This window comes from Giraffa tippelskirchi, chromosome 1 (assembly GCF_054371585.1).
Source record: "Giraffa tippelskirchi isolate mGirTip1 chromosome 1, T2T-mGirTip1v1.2.pri, whole genome shotgun sequence".
Classification (NCBI taxonomy): Eukaryota; Metazoa; Chordata; class Mammalia; order Artiodactyla; family Giraffidae; genus Giraffa; species Giraffa tippelskirchi.
The window spans coordinates 150,702,941-150,723,620 of record NC_137275.1 but is presented as its reverse complement, the minus strand read 5'-3'; the positions used below and the strand labels follow the sequence as shown (position 1 = coordinate 150,723,620).

General features: G+C 36.3%; 1 protein-coding gene across 22 annotated transcripts in view; it reads right to left on the bottom strand.

Annotated features, from left to right (window-relative positions):
* The window catches only part of MPDZ (multiple PDZ domain crumbs cell polarity complex component), a 212,908-nt gene that overhangs the window by 148,419 nt on the left and 43,809 nt on the right, over positions 1 to 20,680 (bottom strand). For all 22 annotated transcript variants that reach the window (XM_081570360.1, XM_081570365.1, XM_081570379.1 and 19 more), the window contains 7 exons: positions 10,139 to 10,348; positions 9,563 to 9,702; positions 8,496 to 8,709; positions 7,451 to 7,579; positions 5,271 to 5,480; positions 2,550 to 2,664; positions 2,102 to 2,190 (listed from right to left, as the gene is read on the bottom strand). In XM_081570360.1, the coding sequence (XP_081426486.1) occupies positions 2,102 to 2,190; positions 2,550 to 2,664; positions 5,271 to 5,480; positions 7,451 to 7,579; positions 8,496 to 8,709; positions 9,563 to 9,702; positions 10,139 to 10,348 (1,107 nt within the window). The remainder of the gene's footprint in view (positions 1 to 2,101; positions 2,191 to 2,549; positions 2,665 to 5,270; positions 5,481 to 7,450; positions 7,580 to 8,495; positions 8,710 to 9,562; positions 9,703 to 10,138; positions 10,349 to 20,680) is intronic.

Genomic DNA, 20,680 nt, shown 5'->3' with positions numbered 1-20,680 from the left:
TTACATGAAATGTCCAGAATAGGCTAAAAAGACAGAAAGTAGGTTGGTAGTTGTTCAGGGCAGGGAGGATCTAAGAACTAGGGAGTAACTGCTAATGGGACAGGATTTCTTTTAAAGGTAATGAAACTGTTCAAAATTTCATTGTGATCATGAAGGCACAACTATAAACATACTAAGAGCTTCTGAATCATATACTTTAAATGAGTAAATTGTATGTTCTCCTGACTTTTAGCTCAAGAATGCTGACTTTTAAGAAAACATTCTATTGGATTAAAATATATAGCCTGGAGGGCCAATTAGCTATGTATTCAATTTTTAATTCTTTATCAGATATAGTTTTAGAGTATGTTTATCTTATATTCACTCTCTCCTTCTCTTTTCCTCCAAAACAAAAAAAAAAGTAGCTAATTTTCACTATATGTTAAAACAGAGATACAACAGGAAAGCTCTTTTACAGAATACGGTCAGCTTATGTGACACGCACAACTTGATCTTTAGAGCAGATTTCAAGAGGCGAACAGGTATAGTTAGGAGTTTTATAGAACTAAAATCAAGCAAAGTCAGGGAGTTGCAGTGTAGAAGCAAAGGGCACATACAGATAAAGGACATTTCTATCTTTAGTTTAGTTGTGAAAGAAAACACAAAAACATAAAATTTACCATCCTACCCATTTTTTTTTCTTTTTTTTTTTTAATAAATTTATTTATTTTAGTTGGGGGCTAATTACTTTACATCCTACCCATTTTTATGTGTATAGTTCAGTAGAGCTAAGTATATTCAGGTTGTCATATGTTTCTGGAACATTTCCATCTCGCAAACTGAAACTTGAAACCAACTGAACCATAGCTCCCTATCGCCTCCCCTATTCCGCCCCTCACAATAACTCTTCTACTTTCTGTTTCCATAAGCATGACTACTTCTGATATATACTCCTGCATATAAGTGGAAGCACACAGTATTTGTCTTTTGGGGCCTGGCTTATTTCACTCAGCATAATGCTCCCGAGGTTTATCCATATTGTAGGATGTAACGGAAATTTCTTCTTTATAAGACTACATAATATTCTACTGTATGTCCATTTATCTGCAAATGGAACTCTGGGACACTTACTCATCTTAGCTCTTTGTGAATAATGCTGCAGTGAACAGGACTCCTCTATTTTAACATTCTATTTTCTTACTATTATTAAGATCTCAAGAGGAAAATTGAGACTTCATTAAAGTATAAACAAATGCATATTAAGATAAATCAGCATTCCCTAAATCTACTACAGAGAGTATTAACATATGTTTGGGGGAAGAAAGAACCCATGATTACAAAAGTTTAAGAACCTCTGAAATAAAAGAGTTAAACAAGATTCTTTATTGGAAAACTTCTCAGTTTTTTATTTTTCTATGTGTACTGTGAATCCCTAAGAAACTGTATCCCAGGAAGCTTTTCCTAAACGTATTTAGCCAGAAGGCCCTTGATGCCAGGTTTCTTGGATTCATGTTCTGAAAAGTAGTTAGGGTAGGTCAGTTTACAACTGAACACAGAACTGAAAGCTGGATTCTTTTTACACTACCTTGAATAGCTATATGGTCAAACATACTAATGTTACTAGGAAAACAATGCTGCCTTGATCTAACTAAGAGAGTCTGGCTCTATTTCTTTTACTCTTTATACTCTTATAGCTAAAGAAGCCTTGGTCATGGTGCCAACAAAAATAGTGTCATTCTGCTGATATTAAAAAATGCACACAACTCAAATTCAGATTCAAATACACTAAAAGTTACAATGTATGGTCTTTATCTTCAGAGTATCTGCAGCTAAAATACAAGAAAGATTATTAATGTACCAAACTCATTAAAACCAGAAATCAGATCTGTCAGAAGCTATTCAAGAAAGAGTCTCACCTTCAGAAATGACATCAATAAACCTTCTATCCAATGTTCTGACTACCACCTAATAAAATAATGAGTAATACTGATGACATCTCAAATCACAAAAGTAAGGTTAAATTAGTACAGAGCTACCTGTAGCTCTCAAAATGGTGTAAACCAGAAGAATACATCTCTCAACCATGAAAATTAACAAAGCTGTCATTAAATGTGTTACTTACTGCTATAATTTGGTCTCCAATTTGGATTCTTCCATCATGTTCCACAGCACTGCTCTTTGTAATGCTCTTAACAAAGATCCCTGAAGGTTCTAAGATTAGAAACAAGTTTGTTTTGTTTTACTATTTACAAAGTACACTCAAAGAATACCCATCCTCCATTCTCCCAAAAATAAAGTCCTAATTCTGAGTAGATGTAAACCAACAAACCACACAAACAAAATCACTAGTAGAAACCTCGGCTACAGAAAAAGACGATGGTTTTGTTTATGTGAAATAAAATATCACAGTCACCTGCACTACTCCAAAGGAAGATTTCCATCAGTTTATCATGAAAATATATCATCAGACACATGAAAATATATTATATTGATTCAGTATTTCATTAGACAAAGACATTAGAGGCAATTGCCAAGATAAAAGAAATGGAATATTAATGTTTAAAAACTACCTAATTTTTTATCTCCAATGTATCCAGCAATGGTAATTCCTAATCCTTGGACATTTTTAGTGAGTTCTACGTCAAATGTCTCACTTTCTTCACTTTTTTGAGTTGAAGCATCAACCTAAAATACAATTTGTAAAAAAAAAAAAATACATATAAATAAACACACAAACAAAACAAGTTTTTCAAGCCACACTCTTCATTTAGAAAAGGTATGATGTAATTAGTTTTTAGAGAACTCTGCTAAAGAATTATAGTTAGGGATTACTCCTTCAATCTTGACAACTTGGCCTCAGCATCACATTTTTACTCAAAAGCAATGTCAGGAGTAAAGCTGAACACCCTCTTCAGAGAAATACATCATTGGTTTTTTGTGAAAATCATAAAAAATTACCTTCTTATTAACAGACTCTATTTTCAGGAGTGGCTCACCTTCCTTTTTGAGGAAATTAGAGAATATAATAGAGTTGAAATAAGTAAGGTTTTGAATCCACATTAACAAGGTCAAATCTAGCTTTGTCATTGACTTTTTCTAAGCATCACTTTGCTCAGCTGTCTATCAGGAATAAGAAAAAGTACAGCTAACATTCATTGAGCAGTTTCTATAGAATAGGCATTTGATATGCCTCAATTAATTTACTCCTTAGAAGAAGCCTATGAAGCAAGTACAATTACTGTCAGTTTTTATCTGGGGAAACTGAGGAACATAAACTTTTCCAAGGACTCACAGTGAAACATCTAATAGAGGAAGAATTCAAACACAGAGGCGCTGGTTGCAGAGCCCCTGCTCTTAAAAGATGCACAGTATGCAAACCCTCTTAGAATGTAAGGGCCACACTGCCTGCTCCAGACATGCCATTATTTTAGCTTGGAAGCTGACTGTAACATCATGAAGGTGAACCTGTCCTCCAGATAAAATATTAATAGACTGATGATTATTTTGAAAGCCAGTGAAAGGTACCAAATATTAATTAATACTGTCCTTGTATTTGCTTTATAAATTCAAACTTCAATATGAAAAGCTTTTTAGAAGGAAAGCATGCCTTTCCATGCTGATTTCTTTCACCCTGGAATGACATTTGAAAGCAGCGTTCTCTAATATGTAGACTTGTTATTATATACTGGACTAATGGGCAAGGCTCCATGAATAAAGCATGAATGGACTAGTACAGTAAGTCATCAATAAGTTGCTGGTATTATATACTGGTGTGGTGTGACCAGATTCCAGAAAGTACCCTAGGAAGATCACAAAAGAAAGAAGGCTATGGTTTGAATAGACAGGCAGAATGGGGCTAGCTGGTAATGCTTTCTGATTTTCTTTAAGCATACTCTATATCTCACTGATAGTCACCTAAATGAGATGTAATTTTATAGTAAAGTTTGATTTATTTTTTCATTGCACATAATTATCTATGCAAACTTAGCAAAAGTTTAAAGTTTAGATAATTACAAGAAAATGACAGGATGAAATCTGCTTCAATTGAAACAAATGTGTTTTCTATTTTTAATAAGACTTATGCAAGTGCTATTTTAGAGGGTGGCAATTTGACTATCGAATGGTTTTAAAAGGGGCACAAGCTTCAGAAATGATGATATGCACAGAATAGATATTTTTCTAAGCTTTCAATTACATCAAGTGGTTTTTGGTATTGCATTCATTTATATATTGCTGAATAAAATGTTTTGTTTACCACAAAAGAATGCCACTTAAATACTTTCATAAACAGGCTTTCTTTACTTTTTTCTCCCTGCAAAAAATAGCAACCAAACACAATCCTAAAAACAACAGAATCATGGAAATTTCAAGTGTTCTAATAAAGTTTTAAAGGGCTTGTAGAAGACGTTAGAATAATAAAAAAGGAATTTGTAGCAACTATTTAGAAAAAAAAACTGTAATACAAAAAAAAAACCCTGCTTTCAGATCTACAAGAAAGGAATGTAGAACAAGAATTTGCTAGAAAACATACAGAAAGTGAGTATAATTCTCTTCTTAAATATTCAAGAAATTTCTGGATAAAATCATGTTGTTGATATTTAATCCATGATATTGCATGACTTTAACTATTTGAGATAACATTACATTATAATAATTTTGAAACGTTCTAGCTTTTTGCAGATCAAGTTAAGAACAAAGATGGAATGCTCTGCCTATGAATAAAGCTTTTGTTACAACCCTGAAAGCATAACTTGTGTCTAAAAAACTTATATAACTAGGTCAAGAATAGCAACTTCTCATTACAAATCTTATAACAATTATATGACATACCTTAAAACAATAATATTGAAAGGTGTTAGTAAGTTTTATTCATACATCTTGCCCTCCAAAAGACACTAAGAAGCAAGCTGTTGAAAGGGAATGATTAGAACTTACAACCTACCTTACAGAAGACCTTCTAAATAAGAAAAATATAGAATAAAACATTTTAGGTATTAGTAGCATATGATTCATTTAAATTTATTCATACTTCAAAATACTTATCCTCATAAAAGTACGGCTTAAATAAAAATGCAAAACACTAATCTAGAATTTTAAGCAATCTATCTTTCATTTGTGAGACAGTATTCCTATTTAATAAACTATTATTAGTGCTGAAACATTCTACATTTGAATTGTTTCATTCTTTAGCAATAATACACTAACATTAATAAATCTAGTTTCTAAATAAACATCACTGTTATCTAAGTGCTATAGTCTATGACCTTCCCATTAACTTTTTATGTCCTTACCCGCATTTCTGGCGTAGAAGCTGGGGATGAGGAAAGGGTGATGCCCAAAGAGGTAGGTGCTGTCGGTTCTTCAATGGCACCTCTTGCAATCATCAACTTCACTCTATTTCCACACTGTCTGAGGACTTGGGCTACCTGCTCACTGCTCATTCCTGCTAGATCTGTATCACCAATCTTTAGAATGTGGTCTCCACTGCATAAACGCCCATGCTGAATAAAAAGGAATTGGTTAGTCAGCTTGTTGTTATTAATACTAACTTCATCAGAGAAACTCTAAATGAGAGAATGGGAATAAGAACAAAAAAGAGCCATGCTGTGAATTCTTGGTACATTAAACATGTGTTGTAGTGTTAAATCTCTTTTGAAGCATCCTAACATCATTCAATGTGATATAAGTAACCAAAATTCATAAATATTATTTAAATCAATAATTGATATGAGCTTTTCAATTTTATTTCCACACTCGATGCAAGAAAGCACTAGCCTTTCTGTGAGTTTTTTGAGGGAAATAAAAAAGAGAAAATCCCACTAGGTAAAGCTGAACTTCCAGTACTTTGGCCACCTGATGCCAAGCCCTGACTCATCTGAAAAGACCGTGATGCTGGGAAAGACTGAAGGCAGGAGAAGGGGACAACAGAGAATGAGATGGTTGGATGGCATCACTGATTCAATGGACATGAGTTTGAGTAAACTCTGGGAGTTGGTGATGGACAGGGAGGCCTGGCATGCTACAGTCCATGGGGCCGCCAAGAGTCGGACACGACTGAGCAATTGAACTGAACTTAAAGATGAGGTACAACTCACTACACAAACATATATTACTCAAAATACAGTGTGAACCACAAAAAAAGCTCTGAGTTAATATCACAACTTTCTGCCTTGCCATTTCAAAGATAAATATCCCTAAAGGGCTCGCCTGCAGATGAAATCTTTGCAAGATGTAAATTCAGATAGACCAGGGAAGTGAACATCGATCTGGTAAGCCTCCATACAAGCACTGTCCACGAGAACATTCTGCAGTGATTAAAATGTTCTGCAATGTCCTATAATAGAGCAGCTACAAGCAACATACTGCTCTAGAGTAGAGATCCCCAACCTCCAGGCTGTGAACCAGTACCTCCTATCATAGCAGCAGCAGCATTAGTTTAGAAATAAAGTGCACAGTAAATGTAATGCACTTGAATCATCCTGAAACCACCCCCATCACCCCACTCTGTGGAAAAACTGTCCTCCATGAAATGGTCCCTGGTGTCAAAAAGGTTGGGGCCTGTTTTTCTAGAGCACTTGAAATATAGCTCATCTTATGGAAGAGCTGAGATGGTAATATTATTTAATTTTAATAAATTCAAATTTGAATTTAAAAGTGGTATGTGGCAAGTCCCTACAGTATTAGTGCAACTCCATACAGAAGGGAAAGCTTATTCATCACAAGTCTGTCAATTAGAGAGATTTCACTGGATACTGCTTGATACTGGCTAATATTTAAAAGTGAGAAAACACACATGTTATTGAGTTACTCTCAATACCTCTATTGATAAGGCAGCCCATAAATTTGCCTTTCATTTACCAATATGAACAATATTTGATGACCCGGACTTCCTAAGTAAGTTCAAATACACATGTAAAAGCAAACAGCTTCATACACAAAACATTATTATCAAGGCAAAGAAAACACCAGAACTTGTCAAATTAAAATATAAATCACAATTAGCAACTTTATAATTTCTCACATATATCCCAACAACTTTATATAGCATAAATGGCAATGCCTTAAAGAACTACTCTAAGTAATAAAAAATAGGCTTTACTCTTGTTTTTTCACCTCAGTAATGAAATATTCTTTTTTTCCACAATACCTTGCGACTATAAAATAGATAAAGAGGCTTATAAAAATGACTTACAATCATAAATAAAGAATATCTACCTCTAAAATGATCAAAATCACAACCTGGGCTTTACTCTCTGATTTGAAAGATCACTGTCTGTAACTGTAAATGAAAATCAAGGTCTCTTCTGAAATGCATTTCGCCCCGAGTCAAAGAAAATCATTTTACAAACAAGCCCAGTAAAACAAAAGAATCTGACCTTATCTAAACCAAAGTCTCTTCTTTCTGACAGAAATATACAAGATGAAGCTGTATTATTGGATAAAACATAAAATACCTGCTGGAATAGCTTACCTGATCAGCTACACCTCCAGGCAGAATGGTTTTCACAATCACACCAGTTGCTTTTCCTCCTACGATGCCAAACCCCAGACCAGAACCATCATTGATCAATTCAATAGTTTCCACATGCTGCCAGTGAACCTGAAAACAAAGCCCTCATGTGAATTTGAAAACTAAAATTTTATTGTAGTTGACATTTCTGTGAATATTATTTTATGATTAGTATTAAATGAGTGCAGACATAATAATGAGTTTTAACAGGGTCCCATTTATTTAGTACATTTCTCTTTCAACAGGTTGTTACTACTGTTGATATAACCATTCTTGAAATTATCAATACATTATTATAGTGGCTCTATTTAACCAGGTAAAGATACAGACTGGCAAGATCCTTTGAAGAGTTTAAAAAAAGATGATCAAAGAAAAAGAGAAAAAAAAATGTTAGCTGTTAAAAATTTCTTCTACATAAATCTTGTTGCCTGAGATTTCAAGTTAAGTGAGAAAGTGTTAATCACTGAGTCGTGTCCAACTCTTTGCGACCCTATGGATTGTAGCCCGCCAGGCTCCTCTGTCCATGGAATTTCCCAGGCAGAAACACTGTAGTGGGTAGTTAATCCCTTCTCCAGTGTATCTTCCCGACCCAGGGATTGAACCTAGGTCTCCTGCACTGCAGGTGTATTCTTTACTGTCTGAGCCACCTGGGAAGCCCCAAAATTAAATGACCTCTTAAAGTCACTGATAGCTAACTCTAACAACTTAAAAAGTAAAATCAAGATTTTATTTGTTTACAGATAGTCAATTTTTTAAGGGACTTCTTTTTTCTTTTTTTAGGAATGAATTCAAGTTAAAATGCTACATAAATAAAGATAAAAGTTTTTTAGAAGCCAGAAACTTAATCATAATTGCATAAAATATATTCTATGCTCAGGAGGGAAAAAAGAACAAAAAGGCAAAAACCCAAGAAATACAAAGAACCTACAGGAATTGCAAACCTGTGAAAAACCTTAAAGAATTAGAAAAATATGTTCTGTTCCCCTTGAAAATCTTATGTACTCACCGGATTAGAATGAGCTGAAATTGTGCTTGCCGCAGATGGAGAACGGGAAACTATGGGGCTGATAAGCTGAGGCAATGAGCCTCTGGCAATAACCAGCTGGACAGTATCTTTGGCTTTCTGCAGGATGCTGATGGCCTGCTGATGTGTAATTGTCTGATCAAGTGCCTGTCCATTAATAGCAAGGATCTGGTCAGTTTCCTTCAATCTTCCATCTCTAACAATGAAAAAGGGGATAAAAGATAACTGATAGATCTCAAGAAAATGACTGCTTCTTTGGCATGCATTTTCAGGTTATTTTTAATTCTATTTTCTAATGTCCACACTATGTAAGTTTTTTTCTTGCAACTGTACTCCTAAAATATTTTTTCTCTATTTCTTTAATTTTGTTCTATGTGAGAGGCTGTTCACAAAACTTACCATGATAATCACTCCATGATGTACGTAAGTCCAATCATGATGCTATACACCTTAAACTTACACAGTGCTATATGTCAATTATATCTCAATAAAAATGGAAGGGAAAAATATATATGCTTTGGCGCCAGCTGACCTAACCCTAGTCAACCACTCCCAGTTAACAGCCATCTTCTTTTTAGCTACTCATTCAACCTATACGATGTATTTTAGTATTGCTATTATCTTCTACAAATGAATGTAAAGAAGTATATATTTACTTTTTGCTTTGAGCATATTAATAAATACAGCTCTTACTTGTTTTGAGTATATTAATAAAATACAGCTCATATTATCATGGACAACTTCAATGCTTTTCTATAATTTTTTAATTTAATCAAAAAGAGCCTGTTTAAAAACAACGGGAGTAATGTCCCAGTCAAATTTTTATTTCCTTACTAAAAAGTGATTAAGTCATGATGATATATAAAAGTTACTCTGCTTTCAAAGGACTTTCTTGTTACTGTAGCAACGTTAATGATTTCTAAAAACTGGTTAATAACATTTTATATTGGTTTTGTTTTTAGGCATTTTTGTTTCTTAAAATTCTCCTAAGGTGAGTAACACCTCTGAATGTGGTGTCAAAAACAGAGAAGGCGCAGTGGCAGTCTCACCTGTGGGCCACGCTGCCTTCCTGGACCTCCTGCACAAAGATACCTAGCTCTCCCCGGTTTTCACTCCTCAGTCCCACCACACTGAACCCAAGGCCCCCACAGGGAGGTTTGAGGAGCTCAAAAACTTCTATCTGGCGACCCTGTCCAGAAAAAGAAGCAAGGAATATAATTACATGCCAGCCACTACAGTCATAGTCTTATTAGCAGCATTCATCTGTTTAAAATTTTTTTAAATTTTTTCTAAGATAACCTTCATTTAGAAAAATCCCTGAAGCACTTAAACTTACACGAAATCTACATCTTTTTCATTCTAATTTTTTCAATGTTAAAAATGTCTTCATAAATAAGAATATATATCATAGTATAATATATATTTAAGATATACTTTATATTGTTGTTCAGTAAAATGTAATAAAATTTATAAAATAATATGAAACAAAATATATTGTTGCTATGTTTTCTATAATAATAATATATTTAAAGTATATATTTAACATACATAATATAAATATGCAAGTATTCTTCAAATTATCCAGGACACATTCTATCATAACTAATAGGAACAAATGCTCTTACCTGGGCCATATTTTTGATCAGTTGATCAAATTCATCACAAGCAGGTTTCCCATTGATATGTGCAGTACCCAATCCTGTAAGAACTTCCAGATTTCCATTATTTGGGGATGATAAAAATGATTCATTTGGCGAAGTAGGAACTACACCTGGGCTGAGATGCGGAATGTGACCATACTCGACATTTGAAATTGTTGAAGTTGCAATGTTTACCTAAGAGTAATATGGAGATTATTAACAATTTTGATATTTCATAAGCTACCTCACAGAAATCATCCCAAGAGGGGTAATAATGAAGTACATATGAAATTTCAAAATGTCCATACCGTTTTATTCAGCAACTCTACTTCAAGAAGAAAAATCAGAAAAACACATGAAGATGTACATGCAAGGATGTTCAATGAAGCACTATTTTTAGGTGGAAAAAGTTCACACACCAAGACCTAATGTCTATGGGATGTTTGCATAGGGAATAAGTAATTGGAGCTTTGCTACAGTGAGCTAGAATGAACAAGTCATGTTATAAGAACAAAGAGTCTATCTATGTGAAGTTAACTGGTGAAGAAGCGATGAAACTATGTTAGACAAGGTGTGAAGGCATTCTAAGAGTGAAGTTATATATACATATAAAGCTATATGATACTGGATATTGACTGTCTTCTCCAAATTTGTTAAAGGCTTAACCAAAGACAATGACTCCTCCTATCTCCATCTAGCCACTGAGGTCTATATAAATGTAAAAGCAAAGAGATCATGTATGTAAAAACTATAATTTAATTATACCATCATACAAAAGACATGTTTTTAAATTTGAAAATTTATTCCCATAGAGAAAAACACGAAGGCACAGCTATGATTCTGCCACAGCTTTATTAAAATGGTTTTCTGAAATAAAATCTCCTGGAAGGATAAGAACGAATCTTCTTTGACATGACTAATCAGTTCACAGCAGACACAGTACAGATGGTTAATAAAAAGACCTTGACTCCCATCTTGGTTTATACAATATAAAATAAGCAGAAGAAAACACAACTATCTGGTGATTTGTATATGCAGATATACAATCTGTATTATTTGGGGAAGTTACTAGTAGATGAACAAGAGTCATCAAATAATTATGTTTTCAGTTTAGCTTCTGGCTATTTCAGTCTAAAAAGGTCTCTTGCGTTCTTACTAAACATGTATTAATTTAATTAAGGGATGTTTCATTAGTGCCAACACTCAAGATAAGTTAAATGACAATTATGTAAGGTATTCAGTTAAAAAGTTGTCAAATTCTTTGTGAATGGTAATACGAAATACCCTCTCAGTATTTAGGACAGGAAGAAGCTCTCTTACAAGCCGCAGTCAGAACCACCAAAAGGTTCACTTACTCTAAAAGGTCAGATAAGGCAAAAATCATAACAAAGGACAATTATACAACTTAAGCACACTGTTTTAACGCAAAACACATGCACAGCCATTTACAAATACCTTGATGCATGAGAGGTCCCCGTCTTCTTTCTTATATAAATCACACTCATACAATATGATTTTTTTTCAAATTTAGTCACTCTCTCTTTAAAAGGTGAAGCAAGTACATGAACATGTGAGAAATAACTTTCATAAAGAACCTTTTATGAGATCTTGCTTCCTCACAGTTTTATCTAACACAAACAAATCACCAACAATTGTTTTATCATCTATGTAGTCTTTCAAATGAATTTAAGTAAGTTTTTATAGAAAACTATCTCATCATATATTTTACACATGATAGAGCCCTACAAATATAAAAATAATTATGACTGGCATAAGCAACTGAAAAATGACTTTTTTTATAAATCTATACTTATGGAACCAAACAGACAAGAAAATACCTGAGTAAACAAGTGTTTAGTCCTCTGAGCACCAGTCAATATATGCTACAGGAGAAAAAGACAGCATCTTTTCCACCTAGCAAACAACTTATTTGTAGGTGTAGTAAGAGAGCTACATCTTCTATAACAGCATTCCAAGAAAACAAGAATTCTCTTTAGTTCTAAATACAATTAAGCTCACCCTCTGGAGATAACTATATCAGAATAACCCTTCCTCTGAGATCAATCAGGAAATGTGCATAAAAGCTGTTAACAACAAAAAAAACCTTTAAAAGATCAAAAAGAAAGTGTCAGATCTGCTCTATTCTATTCATTAGAAGTAAACCAGTAAGCCCAGCCCTCACTCAAGGTTATCATACAAGAGCACAATTACCAGAAAGTACAGATTATCTGGTGTCCATCTTCCAGGCTGTTTACATAGGACATCACAGTAAAGCAGCTGAACGCCAAGACAGAGGGGAGATCTTTAAAGCTACCAGAGCAAAAAGGGACCTCATCTTCAAAGAAGAATAAAGCTGACACCTGACTTCTCAAGTGAATGGAAGAAAGAAAAGAAATAAAAAATTTTAAAGAACTGACAACGAACATTTTCAGAACAACTCCCCCACACACATACTCACACACAAAGCATTGTCTCAGTTTGGGACAAAATAAATACCAAAATAAATTCTCTAGCAGAAAGAAAATGACCTCTGATGGAATTTCTCGAACGAAGAAAACACTGAAAAGCACAGGAAAGGGTTTAAAATGTGAGTAAAACAACAGAAATTATGTTATGATGCATAATCTAAATTTTGTGAAGTTTTAAATTCATGTAGAATTAAACTACATGAACAATTACACAAAATACAAGGGTAGGATAAATGGGGTGGAAATATATTAAATTCCTTTCCTTTTCTAGGAAGTATTGAAAGTACTAAAGTAAAATCAAGTAAGTTAAGGATATGTATATGTGACAAAGAAGTCAGACCTAAAATACATAAAGAAAATCCAAAACTCAAAAGTTTAAGAAATTCAATTAAAAATAAACAAAAGACATAGACATTGCACCAAAGAGGACACAGAGATGACAAGTAAGAACATAAACGTGTACAGCATCTTATCCATTAAAGAAAAGCAGATTAAAAGCACAATGAGGTATCAGTCTATACCTGAAAGAATAACTAAATAAAAAAGAAATAATGACAACGGCACACACTGATCAGGATGTTCAGTTCAGTTCAGTCGCTCAGTCGTGTTCGACTTTTTGCGACCCCATGAACTGCAACATGCCGGGCCTCCCTGTTCATCACCAACTCCCGGAGTTTACCAAAACCCATGTCCATCAAGTCGGTGATGCCATCCAGCCATCTCATCTCCTCTGTCATCCCCTTCTCCTCCTGCCCCCAATCCTTCCCAACAATAGGGTCTTTTCCAATGAGTCAACTCTTCGCATGAGGTGGCCACAGTATTGGAGTTTCAGCTTCAACATCAGTCCTTCCAGTGAACACCCAGGACTGATCTCCTTTAGGATGGACTGGTTGGATCTCCTTGCAGTCCAAGGGACTCTCAAGAGTCTTCACCAACACCACAGTTCAAAAGCATCAATTCTTCAGCACTCAGCGTTGTTCACCGTCCAACTCTCACATCCATACATGACCACTGGAAAAACCATAGCCTTGACTAGATAGACCTTTGTTGGCAAAGTAATGTCTCTGCTTTTAAATATGCTGTCTAGATTGGTCATAACCTTCCTTCCAAGGAGTAAGTGTCTTTTAATTTCATGGCTGCAATCACCATCAGCAGTGATTTTGGAGCCCAGAAAAATAAAGTCTCACACTGTTTCTACTGTTTCCCCATCTACTTCCCATGAAGTGATGGGACCAGATGCCGTGATCTTAGTTTTCTGAACGTTGAGGTCTAAGCCAACTTTTTCCCTCTCCTCTTTCACTTTCATCAAGAGGCTCTTTAGTTCTTCTTCACTTTCTGCCATAAGGGTGGTGTCATCTGCATATCTGAGGTTATTGATATTTCTCCTGGCAATCTTGACTCCAGCTTGTGTTTCTTCCAGCCCAGCATTTCTCATGATGTACTCTGCATATAAGTTAAATAAGCAGGGTGACAATATACAGCCTTGACATACTCCTTTTCCTATTTGGAACCCGTCTGTTGTTCCACGTCCAGTTCTAACTGTTGCTTCCTGACCTGCATACAGGTTTCTCAAGGGACAGGTCAGGTGGTCTAGTATTCCCATCTCTTTCAGAATTTTCAGGTTTATTGTGATCCACACAGTCAAAGGCTTTGGCATAGTCAATAAAGCAGAAATAGATGTTTTTCTGGAACTCTCTTGCTTTTTCAATGATCCAGTGGATGTTGGCAATTTGATCTCTGGTTCCTCTGCCTTTTCTAAAACCAGCTTAAACATCTGGAGGTTCACGGTTCACGTATTGCTGAAACCTGGCTTGGAGAATTTTGAGCATTACTTTCCTAGCGTGTGAGATGAGTGCAATTGTGCGGTAGTTTGAGCATTCTTTAGCATTGCCTTTCTTTGGGATGTGGGGAAATGTAAAGAATGTAAAACGGTGGACTCCCTTTGGAAAACGGTTTGGCTGTTTCCAAAACAAACTGTATATTTACCATACGATTCAGTAATGGCACTCCTGGACACTTGTTATAGAGAAATGAAAAAAATGAAAATCTATGTCCACAAAAAACATGTACAAAATTGCTCACAGTACCTTCATTGATAAGAGTAAAATATTGGAAAAAAAGTATCCCCCAGTAAGAACAATCATCGCCAGAATAAACCTCAGCAACAAAAAGAAACAAGATATTAAAATGCACAATAATTTGGAGGGATCATGTTGAGTGAAAAAAGGCTATCAAACACATACATTATATTTTTAATATTCTTGAGTTGATTAAACTATATACATAGAAATAAACTATATACATATACTATATACATATACACCATTCTAGGGTTAGGAACACTGTGGAATATATGGCTAGATATAAAAGGTAGCATGACGGAGATCTTTGTGGTGCTGGATAGATCAGTACTTACCTGGTGGGTAGTTACACAAATCTACACAAGTGGAAAAATAACACAAATTTAAAAAATTAACATACGTTTTATCAATACCAGTTTTGTGGTATGATATTTTACTAAGACGTAACCACTGGAAGAAACTTGGTGAAGAACACATACCATACTGAAAATTTTCTGTGAATCTATAATTATCTCAAAGTAAGTTTTAAAGTTAACTTAAATAGGTCAAGGATACTGACTATAATCTTTAAGCTAATCAACAAAAGAATAATAAAATTAAGTATAAATAACATGCTAATACAGGAAGAAAATGATATTAAAAACTTAAATATTAGGAAATTTAATATTACTTAATAGGCAAAAAAGAATATGAAAAAAAAATCTCAAATTTATCAATAATTAAATATGAAGGAGTTAAACACCCAAAAGACTATAATTGTCAGAATGGAGAACACAGTAAAATTCAAATGCATACTGATTATCAAAGTTATACATTAACAATAAAAGAGAGATACAGTAAAGATGAAGCTCAGTTCAGTTCAGGGCTCAGTCCTGTCTGACTCTTTACAACCCCATGAATCGCAGCATGCCAGGCCTCCCTGTCCATCACTAACTCCCTGAGTCCACCCAAACCCATGTCCATCGAGTCGATGATGCCATCCAGCCATCTCACCCTCTGTCGTCCCCTTAACCTCCTGCCCTCAATCTTTGCTAGCATCAGGGTCTTTTCCAATAAGTCAGCTCTTCGCATCAGGTGGCCAAAGTATTGGACTTTCAGCTTCAACATCAGTCCTTCCAGCGAAGACCCAGGACTGATCTCCTTTAGGATGGACTGGTTGGGTCTCCTTGCAGTTCAAGGGACTCTCAAGAGTCTTCTCCAACATCACAGTTCAAAAGCATCAATTCTTTGGCGCTCAGCTTTCCTTATAGTCCAACTCTCACATCCATACATGACCACTGCAAAAACCATAGCCTTGACTACACGGACTTTTGTTGGCAGAGTAATGTCTCTGCTTTTTAATATGCTATCTAGGTTGGTCATAACTTTCCTTTCAAGGAGTAAGCGTTTTTTAATTTCATGGCTGCAGTCACCATCTACAGTGATTTTGGAGCCCAGAAAAATAGTGTCAGTCACTCTTTCCACTGTTCCCCCATCTATCTGCCATGAAGTGATGAGACCAGATGCCATGATCTTAATTTTCTGAATGTTGAGCTTTAAGCCAACTTTTTCACTCTCCACTTTCATCAAGAGGCTCTTTAGTTCTTCTTCACTTTCTGCCATAAGGGTGGCGTCATCTGCATATCTGAGGTTATTGATACTTCTCCCGGCAATCTTGATTCCAGCTTATGCTTCATCCAGCCCAGCTTTTCTCATGATGTACTCTGCATATAAGTTAAATAAGCAGGGTGACAATATACAGCCTTGACGTACTCCTTTTCCTATTTGGAACCAGTCTGTTGTTCCATGTCCAATTCTAACTGTTGCTTCCTGACCTGCATACAGGTTTCTCAAGAGGCAGGTCAGGTGGTCTGGTATTCCCCTCTCTTTCAGAATTTTCCACAGTTTATTGTGATCCACACAGTCAAACGCTTTGGCATAGTCAATGAAGCAGAAACAGATGTTTTTCTGGTACTCTCTTGCTTTTTCGATGATACAGCGAATATTGACAATTTGATCTCTGGTTCCTCTACCTTTTTTAAAACCAGCTTGAACATCTGGAAGTTCACGGGTCACATACTGTTGAAGCCTGGCTTGGAGAATTTTGAGCATTACTTTACTAGCGTGTGACATGAGAGTAACTGTGCAGTAGCTTGAGCATTCTTTGGCATTGTCTTTCTTTGCCATTGAAATGAAAACTGACCTTTTCCAGTCCTCTGGCCACTGCTGAGTTTTCCATATTAGCTGGCATAGTGAGTGCAGCACTTTCACAGCATCATCTTTCAGAATTTTAAATATGTCAACTGTAATTCCATCACCTCCACTAGCTTTGTTCGTAGTGATGCTTCCTAAGGCCCACTTGACTTCACATTCCAGGATGTCTGGCTCTAGGTGAGTGATCCCATCATCGTGATTGTTTGGGTCATGAAGAACTTTTTTGTACAATTCTTCTGTGTATTCTTGCCACTTCTTCTTAATATCTTGTAACAGAATGTGGTCCACTGGAGAAAGGAATGGCAAACCACTTCAGTATTCATGCCTTGAGAACCCCATGAATAGTATGAAAAGGCAAAAAGATAGGAAAATGCAACATGAACTCCCCAGGTTGGTAGCTGCCCAAAATGCGACCGGAGATCAGTGGAGAAATAACTACAGAAAAAATGAAGGGATGGAAGCAAAGCAGACACAACACTCAGTTGTGAATGGGACTGGTGATAGAAGCAAGATTTAATGCTGTAAGGAGCAATATTGCATAGGAACCTGGAATGTTAGGTCCATGAATAAGGGCAAATTGGAAGTGGTCAAACAGGAGATGACAAGAGTGAACATCGACATTCTAGGAAATCAGTGAACTAAGATGGACTGGAATGGGTGAATTTAACTCAGATGACCATTATATCTACTACTGTGGGCAGGAATCCCTTAGAAGAAATGGAGTAGCCATCATAGTCAACGGAAGAGTCCGAAATACAGAACTTGGATGCAATCTCAAAAATGACAGATTGATCTCTGTTTGTTTCCAAGGCAAACCATTCAATATCACAGTAATTCAAGTCTATGCCTCAACCAGTAACACCGAAGAAGCTGAAGATGAAGTTTTATGAAGACCTACGGAGAAGGCAATGGCACCCCACTCCAGTACTCTAGCCTGGAATATCCCATGGATGGAGGAGCCTGGTAGGCTACAGTCCATGGAGTCGCTAAGAGTCGGACACGACTGAGTGACTTCACTTTCACTTTTCCCTTTCATGCACTGGAGAAGGAAATGGCAACCCACTCCGGTATTCTTGCCTGGAGAATCCCAGGGACAGGGGAGCCTGGTGGGCTGCCGTCCATGGGGTGGCACAGAGTCAGACACGACTGAAGCGACTTAGCAGCAGCAGCAGCAGCACAAGTCCTTCTAGAACTAATACCCCCAAAAAGATGACCTTTTCATTATAGGGGACTGGAATGCAAAAGTAAGAAGCCAAGAAACACCTGGAATAACAGGCAAATTTGGCCTTGGAGTACAGAATGAAGCAGGGCAAAGGCTAATAGAGTTCTGCCAAGAGAACGTACTGGTCATAGCAAACACCCTCTTCCAACAACACAAGAGAAGACTCTACACATGGACATCACCTGATAGTCAACACCGAAATGAGATTGATTACATTCTTTGCAGCCAAAGATGGAGAAGCTCTATACAGTCAGCAAAAACAAGACCGGGAGCTGACTGTGGCTCAGATCGTGAACTCCTTATTGCCAAATTCAGACTGAAATTGAAGAAAGTGGAGAAAACCACTAGACCGTTCAGATATGACCTAAATCAAATCCATTATGACTATATAGTAGAAGTGAGAAATAGATTTAAAGGACTAGATCTGATAGACAGAATACCTGATGAACTATGGATGGAGGTTCGTGACATTGTACAAGAGACAGGAATCAAGACCATCCCCATGGAAAAGAAATGCAAAAAAGCAAAATGGCTGTCTGAGGAGGCCTTACAAATAGCTGTGAAAAGAAGAGAAGCAAAAAGCAAAGGAGAAAAGGAAAGATATACCCATGTGAATGCAGAGTTCCAAAGAATATCAAGGAGAGATAAGAAAGCCTTTCTCAGCGATCAATGCAAAGAAATAGAGGAAAACAATAGAATGGGAAAGACTAGAGATCTCTTCAAGAAAATTAGAGATACCAAGGGAACATTTCATGCAAAGATGGGCTCAATAAAGGACAGAAATGGTGTGGACCTAACAGAATCAGAAGATATTAAGAAGAGGTGGCAAGAACACACAGAAGATGAAGTAGGAAGAAGGAAAAAAAATACATCACACTTGAATTAATCAACAGAAGTCTAGTACAACAAAACGAGTATAAGACAAATAGATTTCAAGAAACACTACTGGACATAAAAACGGACAATCCCCAGAGATAAAGGGTCAATTCAGTAGACAAGAAAAAACAATCTTAGCAATCTAAAAAGATAATCTCGAAACAGGAAAGGCATTCCCCCTAAGATCAGGAACAAGACAGGGTGTCCCACACTCACCACTATTATTCAACACAGTTTTGGAAGTCCTAACTATAGCAATCAAGTGAAGAAAAAGAAATAAAAGGAATTCAGATCAGACAAGAAGAAGTAAAGCTCTCACTGTTTGCAGATGACATGATATTATACCAAGAAAACCCTAAAGATACAATCAGAAAATTACTAGAGCTAACCAGTGAATTTAGCAAAGTGCAGTTCACTTGAGTCGCTCAGTCGTGTCTGACTCTTTGCAACCCCATGGACAGCAGCACGTCAGGCCTCCCTCTCCATCACCAATTCCCAGAGTTTACTCAAACTCATGTCCATTGAGTTGGTGATGCCATCCAACCAACTCATCCTTTGTTGTCCTCTTCTCCTGCCTTCAATATTTCCCAGCATAAGGGCCTTTTCAAATGAGTCAGTTCTTTAAATCAGGTGGATAAAGTATTGGGAGTTTTAGCTTCAGCAACAGTCTTTCCAATGACTATTCAGGACTGATTTCCTTTTAGGATGGACTGGCTGGATCTCCTTGAAGTCCAAGGGACTCTCAAGAGTCTTCTCCAACACCACAGATCAAAAGCATCGATTCTTCAGTGCTCAGCTTTCTTTGTAGCTCAAATCCATACACGACTACTGGAAAAACTATAGCTTTGACAAGATGGACCTTTGTTGGCAAAGTAATGTCTCTGCTTTTTAATATGCTGCCTAGGTTGGTCATAACTTTTCTTCCAAGGAGCAAGCATCTTTTACTTTCATGGATGAAGTAACCATCTGCAGTAATTTTGGAGCCCAGAAAAATAAAGTCTGCTACTGTTTCCATTGTTCCCCATCTATCTGACATGACGTGATAGAACCAGATGCCATGATCTTAGTTTTCTGAATGTTGAGCTTTAAGCCAAATTTTCACTCTCCTCTATCACTTTCTTCAAGAGGCTCTTTAGTTTTTCTTCACTTTCTGATATAAGGGTGGTGTCATCTGCATATCTGAGGTCAATGATATTTCTCCCGGAAATCTTGATTCCAGCTTGTGCTTCTTCTACCCAGTGTTTCTCATGATGTATCTGCATTTAAGTTAAATAAGCAGGGTGACAATATACAGCCTTGACGGACTCCTTTTCCTATTTGGAACCAGTCTGTTGTTCCATGTCCAGTTCTAACTGTTCCTTCCTGACTTGCATACAGGTTTCTCGAGAGGCAGGTCAGGTGGTGTGGTATTCCCATCTCTTTCAGGATTTTCCACAGTTTATCGTGATCCACACAAAGGCTTTGGCATAGTCAATAAAGGAAAAGTAGATGTTTTTCTGGAACTCTCTTGCTTTTTCCATGATCCAGCAGATGTTGGCAATTTGACTCTGGTTCCTCTACCTTTTCTAATACCAGCTGGAACATCTGGAAGTTCAGTTCACATATTGCTTAAGCCTGGCTTGGAGAATTCTGAGCATTACTTTACTAGCATGTGAGATGAGTGCAATTGTGCGGTAGTTTGAGCATT